The sequence below is a fragment of the Vulpes vulpes genome, chromosome 15 (assembly GCF_048418805.1).
Source record: "Vulpes vulpes isolate BD-2025 chromosome 15, VulVul3, whole genome shotgun sequence".
NCBI classification, from domain to species: Eukaryota; Metazoa; Chordata; class Mammalia; order Carnivora; family Canidae; genus Vulpes; species Vulpes vulpes.
The window spans coordinates 99718779-99737828 of NC_132794.1; the positions used below are offsets into that span (position 1 = coordinate 99718779).

The 19050-nt window shown below is 33.1% G+C and overlaps 1 protein-coding gene across 6 annotated transcripts in view; it reads left to right on the top strand.

Moving 5' to 3' along the window:
* Positions 1–19050, top strand: part of SHOC2 (SHOC2 leucine rich repeat scaffold protein) — a 93207-nt gene that overhangs the window by 59348 nt on the left and 14809 nt on the right. For all 6 annotated transcript variants that reach the window (XM_025993499.2, XM_072740004.1, XM_072740007.1 and 3 more), the window contains one exon: positions 6144–6281. In XM_025993499.2, coding sequence (XP_025849284.1) covers positions 6144–6281 — 138 coding nt within the window. The remainder of the gene's footprint in view (positions 1–6143; positions 6282–19050) is intronic.

A 19050-nucleotide genomic window follows, 5' to 3' on the forward strand; every position in this document is an offset into this window, starting at 1 on the left:
GTTTTTTTAGCATTTTTATTCATAATTGTTGAAAATTGGAAGCAACCAAGATGTCACTCAATAAATGAACGGATAAACAAATTATGGTACAACCATACAATGGAGTATTGTTCAATGATAAATGAACTATCAAGCTACAAAAAGACATAGAGGAACCTTAAATGCATATTGCTGAATAAAAGAAGCCAATCTGAAAAATGCTACATCTTATATGATACCAACTATATATAACATTCTGAAAAAGTAAAAATCGATGGTTGCCAGGGGCTTTGGGAGAAGTAAAGGGGGTGAATAAGTATGTGAAACACAGGGGATTTTTAGGGTAGTTAAATTAAGCCTTTTTTTTTTTTTTTTTAAATTGAGAGAGAGAGAGAGAGAGAGACTCTGAAGCAGAATCTGCACTGGGTGCAAAGCCTAAAGCAGGGCTTGATCCCACAGTCGAAAGATCATAACCTGAGCTAAAACGAAGAGTTGGATGCTTACCTGACTGAGCCACCTACAGGCCCCTAAACTGTTCTATATGATACCTATAGTGATGGGTACATGATGTTATCTATTTATCAAGGCATATAGAACTGGACAACACAAAGAGTGCATGCTAATGTAAAATATGAACCTTCAGTTAAAATAAAAATGTATCAATGTTGATTTATCAACTGTAACAAATGTATCACACAATGGAAGATGTTAATAGGGGAAACTAGTGTGTGTGTGGGGAAAGAGGATATATGGGAACTGTCTGTACTTTCTGTGCTGTTTTTCTGTAAACCTAAAACTGCTATTAAAACAACAATAAAAAAACACTTAATTACCATTACCACTCCTTTTAGTCAAAGCTGAAGTCTTTACCTTAGACTGCAAAACCTTAAGTGAATCTAACCCAGGGCTACTTTATCTCCTACCGCTTGATTCCTTAATCATTTTAGCCACATTGGCCTTCTGTTATATTTTGAAGTTCTCTCTTGCCTTTGTGCTTGCTCTTTACTCAGCCTGGAACATTCTTCCCCCCAGAATTCTCATTGCTTCTTCCCTCTTCCCATTATTTAGGTCTGTTTTTTTCTTTTCTTTTTTCTTTTTTTAGATTTATTTATTCCAGAGAGTGAGAGCAAACAAGCAACTGTGTGCAAGTGTGGGGGAGGGGCATAGGGAGAGGGAGAGAGAATCCTCAAGCATAGGTCTGTTTCAAATGCTACTTCATCAGTTTATTTCCTTTTTACTTCTATAAATACATCCGGTTTCCTTCCCCCATCAGTCTTTTATTTTTATCTTGCTTATTGTCTTGTATAGCTCTTAATACTTCCTCACCTTGATTATATGTGTTTTTTTTTTCTTATTGAAATGTGAGTTCTATGAAGGCAGGCATTTTAGCTCTTTTTTTCTCTTACTGTATCCTCATTTCCTAGAATATTGTGTAGCACATGGTAGGTGCTTAATAAACACTTGTAGAATGGATAAATGAAGTCCACGTTCTCTTTGTAAGTAAATGTGTGGGAAGTCAGATTTAAAATTTAAAGATTACTTAGTAAGTATAAAGATTGCTTAGTAAGCAATGACTGATGTTACTAGTATGATAGCATGATACATTCTTTTTCACTAAAAGATACATCTGCTCCTCAGAAAACTTATATTGTGGATAAGAAAGTGTTCTTCTATGAATAGTGTAGGAGAGACTGCTAGTGTTTACTTCTTTGAATCTCCCCTTTTTCTCTTTGAATTAAAAAATGTACAAAAATGAAGGAAAAAAATCACCCAATACAAATGTATAAAGTAGAAAATAAAAACCACTATTAAACCCAGTCAGAGGCCAGACACTTTTAACACCTTGGTTATTGTCCTTGAGAACCATCTGGGATGGATTTATATTTTGTTTTGTTTTTATCATATTTGGATCATATGTGGTGAAACATGTTTAAAAGTACTATATAGCTGGACAGAGTATAGAAATAGCAAGTAGTCTGTAACTATTTCAAGAACTGTTTAGATATAACAGGCTCTTTTCCTGGCACAGTGTCTAGTATAAAATTTCTCATATATTCACAATTTTCAAATGTTTCTAATTATTTGAATATGAATAAGAAGAGCTTGGGCAGTTATGAGTGTTACTCTAAAGAAGAGAGATCTTAAACTCCAATACTAAAAATGTTTTGTTCATTGTATTAAATAGGAAGTTTTGGGTTAGTTTTAAAAATATTGTAGGTTTTCATGGAAACTGTATAATGATAAAACTTCACTGAAGTTTATTGGATTTTTTCTTTAAACTGAGCAAAATTAAAAGTTCTAAAAATGTTCTTCATGAGTCTTAAAATTTATACATGGATCTTGGGGGAAAGTCAAATAATTTTCAAATTTGTTTCAATATATATACACATATATATACATATAAATACATATATAATTGTGAGTGTACTGTATTTCAGGGACTAATAGGCCAGATTTTAAAATCATGTTTTTTTTTATGTGTTGTTAAAAAAATTAAATCACATTTCCTGAGTTTTAAGCATTTTCAAAATATTTAGGGATTACTAGATTGTGAGAAAGTAGTATTAATGTTTTTTGGTGACACTCTTAATATGTCAGTATTACCATGATTTCCTGACTTTGCTGGAGAGTTGTTTTGCTGGAGGATAACTTTCTGGAGAGAGTATTTGTTCAAAAAAATCCAGTTGCCTTGTAGTGACTTACACAGATCAAAAAGGTTTAACTTTAATTTGAGTCTAGGTGATTATATTCTGCTTTTGAAAAACACTTTTCTTTTTCTTTTTTAAAGATTTTATTTTATTTATTCATGAGAGACCTGGAGAGAGAGAGGCAGAGACATAGGCAGAGGGAGAAGCAGGCTCCTCACAGGGAGCCTAATGCAGGACTGGATCCCAGGACCCCAGGATCATGACCTCAGCCAAAGGCAGATGCTCAACCACTGAGCCACCCTGGTGCCTCTTTTTGGTTTTAATATTAGATAGTCATATGCAAATTTTTGTCCTAAAGTCTTAGTAACTAATCTGTTTTTATGTTCAGAGGTATCAAACTGGCATTCTGAATATTGAAAAAAAGCCCACAAATGTGTTCAGTAATAGTGTTTTGTTCTGTTTTAACCTAAGAATTAGTATTTAGCATTTAAGCATTAGAAGATTTTATATAAAAATCTACATTTTATAACTTTATTTGAAAAGTGTGAGGATTGGACAGTATTGAACTTTCTTATTCCAATATAGCAGTGATTCTCAGCTACGGCAATTTTGGGAGTGTTACCACACAGGATATTTATTAATGTCTAGAGACAATTTTGATTGTTAGGACTTAGTTGGGAGGTGCTATTGGCATCTAATGGGTAAAGGTTAGGAGTGCTGTTTATGCCCAGGGCAGCCTTGTATAGCAAAGAATTATTCAGTCCAAAGTGTCATTGTACTGAAGTTGAAAAGTCCTGCAATGTAGCAGTTACGGATCTGAGTTGAATCCCAGCTATTCCATATGGGCTAAAGTTAGTCATAGTCTTCTTCCAACATGTTTTATTTACTTGCCTCAACTCTGTACACTTTTGGTTTTATGTATCTATCTTTAGAGAAGTGGGTTATCTTAGTAGAAACTAAAACAGTTTCAAGTATTATTTATTAGAAATGATAATGGCAAATTCAAAAAAAAATGTTTTATTCTGGCTTGAAGAGTATTAGATCCAAATTTTATCTTTCCCTAATTATCTTCACTTATTCTTTAACATGGTGCTGTGTACTAAGCATTGTACTAGATAAAGAGGGGATAAACAGCTATACACACTTTAAGGATTATTATGTTTTGGAGAATTGCTCCATTTACCATTATGTAATGCTTTCTATATCCTTGATAATTTTTCTGCCTTGAAGTCCGCTTTTTCGGAATTTAATGTAGCTACTCCAGCTTCCTTTTGATTAACACTATTTCTTCTTCCATGCGTTTACTTTTAATTTACTTGTGTTTGTATATAAAGTGAGTTTTTTGAAAACAACATTCAATTGGGTCTTTTTTCTTTTCTCCTCTCTGACAGTCTCACTACTTGGTGCATTTAGATTATGTACATTTACAGTGTTTACTAATTTAGTTGGATTAATATCAATTATATTTGTAACCATTTTCTATTAGTTGAATTTGTTCTAAAATTGAGCATTTTATATTCCATTTTCTCTCTCCTTAGCATATTGTTTTATACCTTTTTGTTTGTATGTATGTGTGTGGTTGTCTTGGAGTTTACAGTATGCATTTACAGCCAATTATAAGTCCACTTTCAAATAACACTATACCACTTCATGGATAGTGTGGTTACCTTGTAACAGAGTATTTATTCCCAATTCCTCCCTTTTGTCCCTTACAACATTGCTGTCATTCATTTCATTTTTCCTTAATCAGTAATCATCTAATATATTGTTGCTATTAATACTTTGAACAAACCAGTATCTGTAAGGTCAATTAAGAGTAAGAAAATACTTTATTCCTTCTCCAGTGTTCTTTTATATAGATCCAAGTTTCTAATCTGTATCATTTTCCTTCTTTGTGAAGAACTTTTTTTTTAGTATTCTTGCAAGACCCGTTTACTGGTGACAAACTCCCTCAATTTTTGTTTGAGAAAGTCTTTATTTCTCTTTTACTTTTGAAGGATAATTTCATTGGATACAGACTTCTAGGTTGGTAGGGTTTTTTTCCTTCAAGACTTTAAATATTTCATTGCACTCTTTTTGCTTATATGGTTTTCTGAAGAGAAGTCTAATACAGTTCTATTCCTGTTCCTCCAAAAGTAAGGTGCTTTTATCCTCTAGCTTCTTCCAAAATTTTCTATTTGCCTTGGGTTTTCTGCAGTTGAATATGCAATGCCTATGGAAAAATAGGAGGGGATTTTTCTTCTGTCTTCACCCTGAAAACCTGGATGGTAAAGCACAAGGGTCACTTTCTCTACCTTCTTGCCAATGTTTATTATTTACTGTTTTATTATTATTATTATAACCATGTGTGAAGGGGTATTTCATTGTGATTTTAATTTGATTTTTCTAATGATTAATGATGTTGAGCATATTTTCATGTATTTATTGGCCGTTTGTGTATTTTTTGGACAAATATAAAGTTCTTTAACCATTTATAAATTGAGGGTTTTGTTGTTGAGTTTTAAGAGTTCTTTTATTTTGGATATTAATCCTTTAGGAGATATATGACTTGCAAACATTTCTCCCATTAGGTGGGTTACCTTTTCACTCTTTTGATAGTGTCCTTTGATGTACATGTTTTTAATATAGATGAAATTCAGTTTACCTATTCTCTTTGTTGCCTGTGTTTATAATAATGTGGCTTGATAATGTGTCCCAGCCCCATTTTTCAGCTTCATGCACTTAACTTGCTCATCTTACTTTTTCAGCATTCCTGACTAATGCCTTTAGAAAAAAAGGGAAGTCATGAGAGAACCAGTGTAGCTGTTACAAATTATAAAGTTTTTGAACTGTAGGTTCAGATGATTCTGTAACAAAAATATTGAGGAATAATACTAAGAATAATCTAAATTGCCAGTACAACTCTTTCAATAAGAATGAGGAAAAATATCCTTATTTTCTATCCTTTTGGAGTACTGTTAAATCTAGAAGCAGTTTTTGATTTATAAATCTCACTTTATATAACATCAGAACATATGCCTATTTGAGATTATATATATTTTAAGGTAGAAGGTGATTGTCAAATTGAACTCAAGATGAATCTGATACTGTTGTGTTGAATTTGGTTAAAAAATTAGTGAGCTTTAAAGTGTGGAATATACAAACATAAATGTGGTTGATGATTACTTAGAACTGTGTATATAATACTGGTGGTCATGTATATTGGTAGTCCTCTGTAATCAACATTTTAAGTTTATCAGATTTCATTTTCTTTATTTTTTCTTTTTTTATTGAGGTATGATTGACAGATAACATTACATTTGTTCCAGATATACAACAACAACATTGATTCCAGGTGACTCAATATTTGTAAGATGTCATTTTCTAACACATTTCAGAACTTGTGTTTGACTTTTTTACATTTTTCAGAAAGTGCAATTATAATATAGAAAATGAAGGTTTTTTTCTTTTTTTCAGTCTTGCTTAATATATTCTTTAATAATTCTTGTTACATTTTTATGTTGATCAATTTTACAGGTGAATTATGTAACCTCATTACGCTGGATGTAGCTCACAATCAACTTGAACACCTCCCAAAGGAAATTGGAAACTGCACACAGATAACCAACCTTGACTTGCAGCACAATGAGCTGCTAGACCTCCCAGATACTATAGGTATGAATGAAGAAAGAAGACATTGATGGTCATTTATAGTTACTTAGACATTAAAAAGACTACTTTTGATCCATTTCTATATTAAAAGTTAAAATTTAAAATTCATTATTATTAAAGTAGTAAAACTTCTAAAAGTATATTTTAAAATTGCTTTTTATTTCCATTTCTTGGTGAAGAAAATAATTAGATTTTAGCAAATGTTGGATCATAAAAAAGATTGTGGAATATTGAGTATATATTTTATTATAATTCTTAAATTGCAGAATGGGTGCATTTTCTGCTTTTGCTTATTTCAGAATGTTGCTTGCTATTATATAGGGTATGGTGTCGTCTTATGCTAAATCAAACCACACTGAAAAATAAAACCACTGGTTTTTAGTCTTTAAAACATGGGCAGTATAGCTTAAAGCTTGTTCATCTCTACTGTTGAAGGGACTAAGAGATCTCTTGAAGTACAAAATAGCCAGACTCAAAAAGTTGAAGTGTGTTTATTGTGATATATTTGCATAGTCTTTTGTTTATCTTTCTAAATGTCCATAAATTTATACAAACACGAAAGGAAATTTTTTAAAGTTTGGACACCTTTGTAGTTAATGGTGTGTTATAAGAATACTGTAATGTTTATTTAGGAAAATTACACCTGTACCTAATTTTTGTAATTTTAGTAATGAATATTTATGAGGTTCTGTTGCAATATCATAAGAGGCCTATGATGATATGTTTCTCCAGAAGGATTTTTGTTTGTTTCTGTCAGGTACCTAAGGGGCCACTTAAATCCATATGTGTTCTCAGGTTTGAAATTTTTCTGGTCCTACACGTCATTCAGAGGTAGTCTGTAGACGAATTGAAGGGCTGTTTTTACTTCAGGTTTACCCTGAGTGCTAGGATGCAGCCCTGTAGTATGACTTCTGGACTTCCCACCACTGGCTGCTGATTGTAGATTTTGACTCTTGGCAGATACTTGCCTTCTTAGCTGCATTTTCTAGTTAGAGAAGCACTCTTAGGACAAAATTTCCTCCATTATTTTGTGTATTTCTTGGGTTTCCAGCTGGTTTCTGACCTGGTAATTAGTCATTATCTTGTTAGCTCTCTGACTTTTGTTTTGGACGTGTTTTTAACTTTTTTTGGTGGAAGGGTTTGTCTGAATTAGCTAGTCTACTATTGCTTGAAACAAGTAATTGTTAAGGATTTTTTTAGTAAGTTATAATCTGCTTTTAGGTTACGGACAATTAATTTGAGACTTCTTTAGATATAATAGCTACACATTAGAACTTTTATCTTCTTGATTCTTGGCCCAGAGTTCTTTATATTACATTACTATATTTAGTGGCAACAGACTAAGTAATTCTAGTTAACTAGTTAGCTGCATTAGATTCATTTCTGAAAGGTAAGATGGTATATAACATATAGTGAACTATTCTAGTATATTCTTAATAATTTTATCAAATTTCCTATATAAATAAAAGTATCTAATTTCTGGATCAGTAGGGACTGGGACACAATTATTTTTTTTTTAATCTTAAAATGGCCAAAATGAATAAAGAGCAGTGATCCTAGAAGAAAAAAGAGCATAGAAAAGATATGTATTACATTTATAAAACATGATCAGACTGATACAAAAAAGATGCAAAGAATACATTCCTTAGAAATATCTTTGCCATATAAAGTTTAGTTTAATGGGAAATACTGTGTAATATAAGGAACATATCCAAAGACTAAAATAGCAATGTGTAGGATAAGTGGAAGAAGTCTCTTAGTATCTAGAACGAAAAGACAGAAGGATACAAAATAAGAGTCATGAGAGAGGACTAGAAGTTCTAGAAAGAGAATAGAGGTAATACAATGAAGAAACTAATAAAATATAATTTTATAATCTTTCCCTGAACTATGACAAAAACTCAGATAATATGATTGACACTGCTTACAAAGAAGACATAATGAAAAAAGGTACATTCTGATAGAAGTTTTAAAAATTAGATTTACTTAATTGCTTTGAATACACCATATAGTGAGTGACATGTAATGTTATAAAACCTGTCTTTGTCTAGTTTCAGTTTCAGGGTAATGCTGGCCACATATAATAATATGTATATAATACGTATACATGTTATATATATGTTATATAATAACATTTTCCTACAATAAGTAGGAAAATGTGGGAACACTTTGTATAGAGTTGGCATTTTTTTCTTCCTTTAATATGTGGTAATATTCATCAGTGAGGCCACCTGAGTCAGGATTTTTCTTTGTAGAAATGCTTTTAAAAACAATTTCAATTTTGGGCATGTGGGTGGCTCAGACGGTTGAGCAGTAGACTGGATTTTGGTGCAGGTGATGATCTCAGGGTCCTGGGATCGATCCCTATGTTGGTGGGGAGTCTGCATGAGGATTCTCTCTCTGGTCCTTCTCCTGCGCTCGACCACTTTCTCTTTGTAAAATAAATAAATCTCTAAAAAAGTTTCAATTTCTTTACTAGATACGGAACTATTTAGATTATCACTATTTTATTTTATTTTTTATTTTTGAAGATTCATTTATTAGAGAAGAGGAGGAAGCAGAGAGAAGGGGGAGAGTCTTAAGCAGATTCCACCCTCAGTGTGGAGCGCTATGTAGGGATGCATCTCAGGACCCTTAGGTCAGTACCTGAGCGGAAACCAAGAGTTGGAGGTTTTGGGAGGCTTAACTGATTATGCCATCCAGATGTCTCTCACTTTATTCTTTAGTAAACTTAATCATTTATATCTTTCAAGGAATGGGTCCATTTCATTTGTTATAGTTAATAGGCATAAAATCGTTTGTAATCCCTTATTTTGATAGCTGTAGAATCGTGATGTCGCTTTTTTTATTCCTGATATCAGTAACTTAGATCTTTTCTCTTTTTTTTTCCCTGTCTAGTTAGAATTGTATCAATTTTATTGATTATTTCTAAGTTTTACTGACTTTCTGTATTTTTTCTCTGGCTTTTATTTCATTGATTTCTGCTTTGACCTTTAATCTTTTCATCTGCTTTGAGTTTTATTCTTTTTTAGTTTCTTGTGATGGAAGCTTGAGGTCATTGATACAAGTTTCTTGTTTTGGGGGTAGTTTGAGTTATCTCGAATTAAATGACATATTTAGTTTGTTTTGTATGTTCTTAAATTTTTTTGTTTACCAAGTATTTGTTGAATGCCAGGATGATTCTTTCTTTGAGAGAAAAGTTCATTTTATGAAATAAGTGGGGAAAAATACCGATTGGCGCTCTATAGATATATTTTCTACCATTTAAGTGTTCATACATTTGAATTCAAAAAGATTCTAATTGATGGGTCATTTTTTTCATAACAAATCTTGAAGGTTAATTTCTCACCCCTGTCCCACTTCCCCATCTCTTAAATGTATTTTACTTAATAACTTGATTTGGATGAATTCTATATGAACATATTTTTCTTCTACTTACTTTCTTTGGTTGTTCTGTGAGTTCTGATTACCTTGAGTGGCTTATAGGAGCTCCATGTTGGAAAAATAAATAATCCCCAAATAATTTAGTTGCAAGTTCAACTCTGGAGTTTCATGTGGGTTTCAGAAGAGTAGGTACCTAAGGTCACCTTAGAGATTGGCTAAAATGTCTTGGTCCCTTATTTGTTGATGAGGAAGTTGTGTCAATCTTTCTTTCTGGCTGTTGGGATTTGATTACCTTTAAAAATGTAGTTTAATGGTATCTTCCAAGTGGAGGATTAAAACCCTATTTCTGTAACAGAGATGGGCATTTGGATATAATAGGGAGATTAAGATGTTGTAAAATGAGAATGAGGAAGAATGAGTAACAGTTTTTGGCAGAGGAAAATGCCACTTGATTCTTTTTTTTTTTTTTTAATTTTTTTTTAAATTGGAGTTCGATTTGCCTGTATGTTCTGACATTGAAAATTTCTTCCCCATCTATGCATGTAGTACCATAAATTTCCCTTTAAGTATTGCTTTAGTAGCATTCCACAAATCCTGATATATTGTTTTCCTTTTTCTTTGGTTTAAAATACTTTCTAATTTACTTTTTTGTCTCTTCAGTGATTTATTTAGAAGTGTGGTGTGTTGTTCCCAGTATCTGACAATTTTGCAAGGGTTTATTCATAATTTCTAACTAAATTCCATTGTGGTTGAAAACATACTCTTTGTGACTTGAATCATTTAAATTTATTGAGGCTTATTTTATGGCTCAGTATATGGTGTATCTTGATAATTATTCCATGTGCAACTGAATGTGTATTCTGCTTTTGTTGAATAGAGTGACATAGATGAGGCAGTCAGTGAATTTATTTTATTATCTGTCTTTTTTTTTTTTTTCCTCCTAACATTTGTTGGATGTGCTGTCGGGACATATAACATTCATGGTATATCTTGTTAGGCTGATCTGAGGTGGTTTTTCATCTTACTGTTCATCAACAGTCCTGTTGTCATAAGTTGCCCCAGTCATCTCGTGGTTGGCTCAAGTCAATCTTGTAGTAGTTTTCTCAGAAATCGTTCGTAAGTAATAGTTCCCTAGTTCTAGAATGCCTGTAACCTTTATACTTGAACAGTTTTGATGGATATAAAAAGCATTGGGGACCTTGAGCTTTGTTTCCTTGAGCATCTTAGTAGAACTTAAGAGATCTACTCTCTTCTGGCATTGAACATAAAAAGTATAAGACCAGTCCATTTTTTTCTCATTGTAAGTGACTTAATCTTTTTGCCTGGCCACCCAGAGTACTTTCCTTATTTCTGAAATTCAAGGACTCTATTATATTTCTCAGTGTCGATCTTTCAGAGTCCATTTCCCTGAGTTCCTCTGAGCCAATTCAACATATAGGCTTAATTTTGATAGTTATATGTAATTTATATACTTTTTATAGTTTTCTTGAATTACATAGACATATTTAGTTTCTGTTTATGTTCTTACATTGCAAGATATGTCTGTAAGTTTGCTTATTTTGAATAACCAACTAATTGCAACAGTAAAGGAGAAAAGAAAGAATAATGCATGATCGATTTTAACATGATCGATTTTCGGTGGAATGTTGCATTAAAAAACACTTTTATTTTTTTTTTAATTCTTTTTTATTTTTATTTTTATTTATTTATGATAGTCACAGAGAGAGAGAGAGAGGCAGAGACATAGGCAGAGGGAGAAGCAGGCTCCATGCACCGGGAGCCTGATGTGGGATTCGATCCCGGGTCTCCAGGATCGCGCCCTGTGCCAAAGACAAGCGCCAAACCGCTGCGCCACCCAGGGATCCCTAAAAAACACTTTTAAAAAGCACTTTTAATTTTTATAAAATTAAAGTCTTGCTCAGTTTTAGAAAGAAAAATAAAGATTATTTATTACAAATCAGACAGGGGAACCAAAATTAAAGATGCTTGAGATGTTACAAAGTTAAATATTCTTATCCCTCTCACTGATGCTTAGTCATTGTATGTTTCTTAGGATATTATAGATGCTAAACACCTTGTTGCTTCTTAAGCATATCAGGCAAAGTTCTAGTGTCAGAGTCTTTATACTTCTTAGTCTCTCTGCTTAGGACTCTTTCTTCTAAATGCCCACATAATTTCCTCTATTCTTTCAGCTGATCAAATGGATGTGTGTGTGTGTGTGTGTGTATACATAGTGCATGGTCATCAGTGCTGTTCTTTCTCTCAAATAGTCCAGCAATCTTTTGTTTAATATTTTGTGCATATATCTGTATCTCTGTTATGTCAGATAATAATGAAAGGAGGATGAAATTAGAGTACAAAGAGGAATACCCTGACAAAGTATAGGTGGTGGTGGATGATAAAAATCTTCCATTTACTCGAACTAGGATCACGGTCTTTTGGATTTACTTCCTCTGACAAAGGGTAACTTCTCCATGTATCCTCCTTCCTCCTGGCTTTCTTAATTTTATATATATCTCTCTCTTCTGTCAGAACTAACTGTATTTTAAGAATGTTTATTAATAATGAAAACATTTGGCTTCATTATTAATCTGTTGTGGTTAAGATGTTATCTCAGAGTAACACAGATGCCTTCTATTCTAGAACATTCTACATGACCACATTACAAGTATGTATTGGAAATCAGTGAGAACTGAAACATTAACAGTAAGATAATTGTAAACATTTTATTTATTTTTATGCCTTGATAGTTGTCAACAAATGGAGTATTTCTAGCTGTTAATCCAAATAATGTAAAGTAAGAAATGTTTATTGAATTTTTTATAATACTGTCATTTATGATATATCATGTTCATTAAAAATTCTTTCACCTTTTCCATCCCTCTCATCCCCAGTATTTTCACTGTATAGCAGAAAGTTGAGATTTGGTGAGAAATTCAAACATTTTGGTCCTGATTAATTATAAATCTCAGCAGTCTTAAAATCATTGACCTTTGAGATTCTCCCTTTCATTTATTGGAGAAGAGAAATTCACCCAAAACATTTAGTGCTAAACTTAATTGGAACATAGTTCTCCTGATACTTTTCCTGTTTTTCCTATGCTACTTTTGGAAAATATAACTTAAAAAAAAAATCCTCACCTATCCTGCCCAGTCAGTGTAAGTCCTGCAGTAGCTGCCCCGGTGTCCTTTACCTGGGCTAAAGAAACTTGCCCTAAATTCACATTTGAAATGATACCTTTAAAGTGTCACCTGACAATCAAGTTTTCAAAAAAAAATCACTCTATTTCCTTGCCTTTTTTCTTAAAAGTAGACCAAGATGTTTTTACCCCTTTCTTTATTTAACATGAACACTCCTAGAGTAGTTCTCACTCCTTGACAGTGTAATCACTGCCATTTAATTTACATCCAGGCTGAGCAGCAGTGCGAGGATCACTGACAGCTCACAGGATGTGGAGAAGAGGCAGAAGGAAGTGGGGAGGGGACAGCTGGTTGCAGTTAAGTGAGAGAGTACTTCAAAACATATTTCTAGTTTCTCTGACTTAACCATTAGTCTACTCTGTTGAACAGAATGTATATTTTCTTTCATGTAAATATTGTCTAATTCAAAAATCAGTTATGAACTAAAGAAAATATTAAACTTCATTACAGAAGTCATTTTGTTTCAAACTATGAATTTGATATGTTAAAGCCTTTTGTGATCTCTGGTGATTTTATGAAACCAGGGGTGAGGAGACGTAAGAGGTCTCAAGTAGGAAAAAAGTATTTCATTTTCTATTTCTTCTCAAATGAGATAAAGAGAGAAATTTGCAACAAGACCTTGCCTTCAAGGCTGGAGCACAGAACAATTTACAAAAGTCTTTTGTTGCACTGGGCTCAGAAGAAATTGTTAGAGTAATTATGGTTATATCAACAAGTAGAGTTTTAGTAATTAGGTTTTAGGTAATTACAGTGCAGCTTCATATAACAACTTTACTAGTTTTCTTTTTAATGGTGGCATTCTTTGGGGTTTTTGACGTTTAAGAATTTTTATATTTTCAGTTTGCTTTCAATTTTTTGGCTCACTGTTTCTGGAGAAAAAAGTAACTGGCATTATTTCATCGTTAGAACTATGTGCATTTTATACTGGTCTGGTTTTTGTTTTTGTTTTTGTTTTGCTACTTTGTTAAAGTAAGATTAAGATCATTTGAGTTAGAGTTTTACTGAACAGTTATACTGAATTAACCTATAGATGTTGATTATATTTGCTGAAATTAAAAGCATCTAATTTTAATTCATAGCCATTTGATGTTGCTGTAATTTAAAAATCTGATGGCATAAGAAAACAAGCTGTCAGAGGCAGAGCACAGAACAATTTACAAAGTTAAGCACTTAAAAGCTAAATGCCAGTGATTGACAGTGATCAGCCTACATTTATACACAGAAGCTCAGCAACATTGATTTTATTTCTTAGTCACAATGGCTCAACATTAAAGCAAGCTATGGCTTGATTTCTAGGTTGTAGTTTAGTTTGTGGTAAAACTGCTCACTGAAAGAGGCTATAGAGTTGAAACCACTAAGGGGGTTGAATCATAGTAAATATCAGACTTCTGATGTCCAGCTTTTTTCCTGGCACAAGAGAGTTTTGATATTTCATCCTTAATTTTTTTCATCACTCTTATTTTCCTGAGAGTAATGGATTTTGGCAAAATGTGGATGACTGAATATGCCATGCTGTCAGTAAAGTGATAAGAATTTTGCAAATGTGAATTTTTCATCAAAATAGCATATTCTTACAGATTATGTTTTTAGAAGTTCAGTTTCTACCACACCAAAAACAAAAGAAAACAAAAACCAAAAACGGGGGAGGGAGGAAAAGTTTAGGAAAGTTGGAGATACTCTTATTGTTTAAATAACCACTAATTTTGTCCCAGAATTCTAGAAACCTATTCTGATTTTAAAAGTGCGGAATTCCAGAGTTATATTGCGTTTAGAAGAGACATTTCAGGAATCTGGTTCTATTTGTTGGGCTTTTGAGTTGACAAACATTTAGAATTTGTTTTTTTTTTTTTTATTTATTTATTTATTTATTTATTTATTTATGATAGTCACAGAGAGAGAGAGAGAGAGAGGCAGAGACACAGGCGGAGGGAGAAGCAGGCTCCATGCACCGGGAGCCTGATGTGGGATTCGATCCCGGGTCTCCAGGATCACGCCCTGGGCCAAAGGCAGGCGCCAAACCGCTGCGCCACCCAGGGATCCCTAGAATTTGTTATACTAATCTTTGTTATTAGAGAAAGTTCTAGGTTTTTATGAGAATAAAAAATGTTTAAAATATTGTATTTGTGTACCTGCTCTGCTCTAAACGTTAAGTGAGGGATGTCAGTTGATGGAGCAAAAATAAGGGGTCTTTGTGCTTTATTCTTTTGGCAGATTTCAAAGACTCTTTGGTAAATGCTTCAGCCATTTTATTACATTGGAGCAGGTTTCTTCTATAGGAAAAACAGTGGTATGAAGGAGAGAAAGGAATGGTCTTACTTCTGGGTTTTGTTTTGTTTAAGATTGCATTTACTTATTTGTTAGAATAAGAGTACAACCGGGGGCGGGCGGGGGGGGGAGTCGCAGGCAGAGCAAGAAGCTGGCTCCCCGCTGAGCAAGGAGTCCCATGTGGGACTGGATCCTAGAACCCTGCAGGCAGACGGTTAACCATCTGAGCTACCCAGGCATCCCTGTTTTGCTTAGTTTTTTCCCCTAAGAACGACTGCCTTTTCTGTCTTCAACTTCATACAGCAGATTAAAGTTTTACCATAAGATTTTTGAAGTTCTTTAAAATCAGGCATTCTCACAGCTTAGAGAAAAATTTCCATCTTTACCAGCTTTGTTGTAGCTATAGTGGCCATGAAACATGGGCTAGGCAAAGAATAAAATATTGATTTCTTCCCTTCCTCCCTATTTTAAAATGAGAATGGGTCAAAGAAAAGTGTCTCATATAGTTTTAAGATTTTACATCTTGTTCCTAATGGAGAGGAGAACAAATAGTAAAATGTTTTAGCTTCTGCAGTTTATTAAGAAAGTATGAATGAATGCCTGCTCTGGGCTTAGCACTGAAACATATTCTTTGAGGAGATAGAAATACATAAGGCCTCACTTTAAGGGTTTTCAGTCTGTTGGGTAGAAGTAACTAATCCGTGTAATAACTGACAACTTAAAAACAAGCATAATTATGCCATCTTGTAGTGAAAACAATATGTAGCCATGAGTCCAGTTTACAGGGAGATCACCGAGATCTTGATAGAATGGTCAGGAAAGCTTCATGAACAAGTGTGTTAGACTTAGTATGGAATAAAAATGCTTTCTTTGAGCACAACAGTTTGGGAGAAAGAATGAACATAGCCTTCTCTGTCGAGAGGCAGCAAGCTAACTGGAGCATAGTCAGTGAAGATCTTGAAGAATGATTATTTGAAATAAGGAGCCAGCTGAGTTTGATTCTAGCTTTGCCACTAACTAGTTGGTGGCTTTGATAAGTCTTTTCACATATCTTATGCTAAGTCCATGCTTATTAGATGGCTCTTAGCTGCTGCTGCTTAGGTATTTTTTCATCTTTTTTATCAGAGTGCCTAAGAATTCAAACAACCATGCTCTGTATTCCCATAATTTAGCTCATATCTACACTTTATGAAGAAGATGAGCCTCACAGTGTAAAGTGTCCGAATGTCTTACCTCTACATTATTATAAAACATCTAATGTAAAATATTCAGAAAAAGAACGATATAAAGATATTGTAGTTTTTAAAATCAAAATGACTTTAGAATTATACACTTTTTCTTTATCAAAATATCTTTAAATGACAAAACTGTAGAAAATTAGGAAAAAGTCAAGTTCAAAGAAAAAAATTTTAATCTTCTGTAATTCTACCATACAGAGATAACTGTTAATTTTGATGTTTTCTTTCCACTCTATTCCACTTGTTTTTTACATTGTTGAGATCATACCTTAACATTATAGATTCTTTCACATCTTAAAATTTTTTGTAACATAATTTTTGTAGGTATTAAATATAGCAGAATATAGACATAGATATATATACACTATAGAGCAAAATCATGTTTTGAACATCTGTTATGTATCAGTTATTATGCTACTTAATTGTATTTAACCCTGAGAGTGAACCTGTCAAGTATTTGATGTTATCTCCACTTTATGGATGAGGAAATAGACTCAGTTAAGTAACTTGCCCAGAATCAGATAGATAACATAAAATTCTTTGTTTTATTTGTGGCACTCTGGTGTCTCTAGTTTAAATAATTCCTCATATATTCTTGAATAAATAGATTGTGTCTATTTTTTTGCCACTACAAATGTTAATTAACATTTAATCACAAAGCAGATTGTTACCTGGGAAGCCAACTTTTAAGAAACATTTATATCTTATTCAATGTCATAGTGCAGTGATAACTGTTCTTGACCTTATTTCTAATCTCTAAATTCTCTGGGGCTTTGGACAGTCATCCAGTCCTCAGCTTGTTTTTCCTCCCCTCCAAAATTGACACCTCTTACTAGAATGTCATTAGAAAGATTCAGGGAAGCATCCTTAGTTAATTTAGAAAGCATTTTTTAAAATATTTTGTTTATTTGTTTGACACAGAACACATAAGCAGGGGGAGCAGTGGCAGGCAAAGGGAGAGGGAGAGGCAGAGAACCTGGTAGGGAGGTGAGGCTTGATCCTCGGACCCTGGGATCATGACCCAGCTGAAGGTAGACACTTAACTGACTGAGTCACCCAAGCGCCCCTAGAAAGCATTTTAAAGACAAAGTTAACTTGTCTTTGCTAAGTGATAGTTTCTGTCATTGCATTTGAATTCAGTTTTCTGCCTGTAGGAATCTTAAACAGAACCAGCAAACTCTTGGCCTAGTTTCGAGACACTATTATAAGAGTATAAAAGTAAATGAAAATAACATAACCTCTGGAATAGTTCCAATTACAATTCTTACAGGAATTGAAATGTTTGCTAAGTTTTTCTGCATTATAGTTGGCTAGACTTACGGTATTTAATTATCAGAATATTACCATTATCAATGGCTGATTTTTGCCTTGAGGATATAAAGAGTAAAAATTAGCTCTATTTAGTGATTTCTTATAACTTTAATCACTGATATCTTCAGCAAGAGGGAAGGATGCAGATGAATGATAACTAGATAGAATTATGAGGCATAGTGACTGCCATCCTATGGTTTCAAGGTTTAATTTATGCTAAAAGCTAATATATGTTTTCTGTACGTACTATAGTAATGTTACATCTAAGAAAATTATTCATTCGATAACTTTGAAAAATGCAAAATGAAAAACGAAAACTTTGAAAAATGCAAAAGGAAAGAAATGGGCAAACTTCAGGAGGATGGTGAAAATCAAGACATCAAAACACTTGTCTCCAGTTTGTGACACAGGCATCTACTTTTGTAATTTAAACACTGATAATACTGTTTAATTTAAAACTAGAAGCTGGTTACACTACATTGACATTTAAACTTGGCCCATCTAAATATGTGATACCAGCAGTTGTAGTTTGAAGTCAGAAAAGAAATTAACAAACCATGACAAGGAATTACATTGAACTAAATTAAATTCTTGTACCTTTTTTCCCCTCTTTCTGGTATCGAAATGAACTTGTTTTCTAATGTATATCATTTGGGGAATCAAATTTGATTTAAACTTTTTATGACGGCAGATATATTCATCCATGTAGCCTGCATGTAGCTTGCCAATAAAACTAGCCTATTTTTCTGCTCTGCTTTTTTATGTATTCAGTGACAGCTAAATTGTGCTCTAATTGGTATTCTTAGATAAGAGACTATAACTTTCACTTTTGTTTGTAATTTTATTTTTTTATTTGTTTTTTTAAGATTTCATTTTATTTGTGAGAGACACACAGTGAGAGAAGGGCAGAGATATATACAGGCAGAGGGAGAAACAGGCTCCATGCAGGGAGCCCAATGTGGGACTCAATCCTGGGACTCCAGGATCATGCCCTGAGCTGAAGGCAGACACTTAACCACTGAGCCACCCAGGTGTCCCTTGTTTGTAATTTTTAAAAATTGGCTAATTTTTTACTGTCAGTTTGACCTTCAGAAATGGAATATTCATATTTAAGCTTATGAAAAATACTAAAAATTTCCAATTTCACAAAATAATTGTGTATCTTATATTTAAGTAATGTCACTTTTGAAATTTGGACATTTCTTCAAAATTACATGAACATTTGTTATATAACCATTGTTCTGTGTTGCATGATGGTTCTATAGATACAAATGAGATGATTATTATAAGTTTAAACTATATAATACTTTGATGTTATTCAGTTAGGCCTTATATAAAGGTCAATTTGTTATTAAAGTATGCCAATACTTTCTA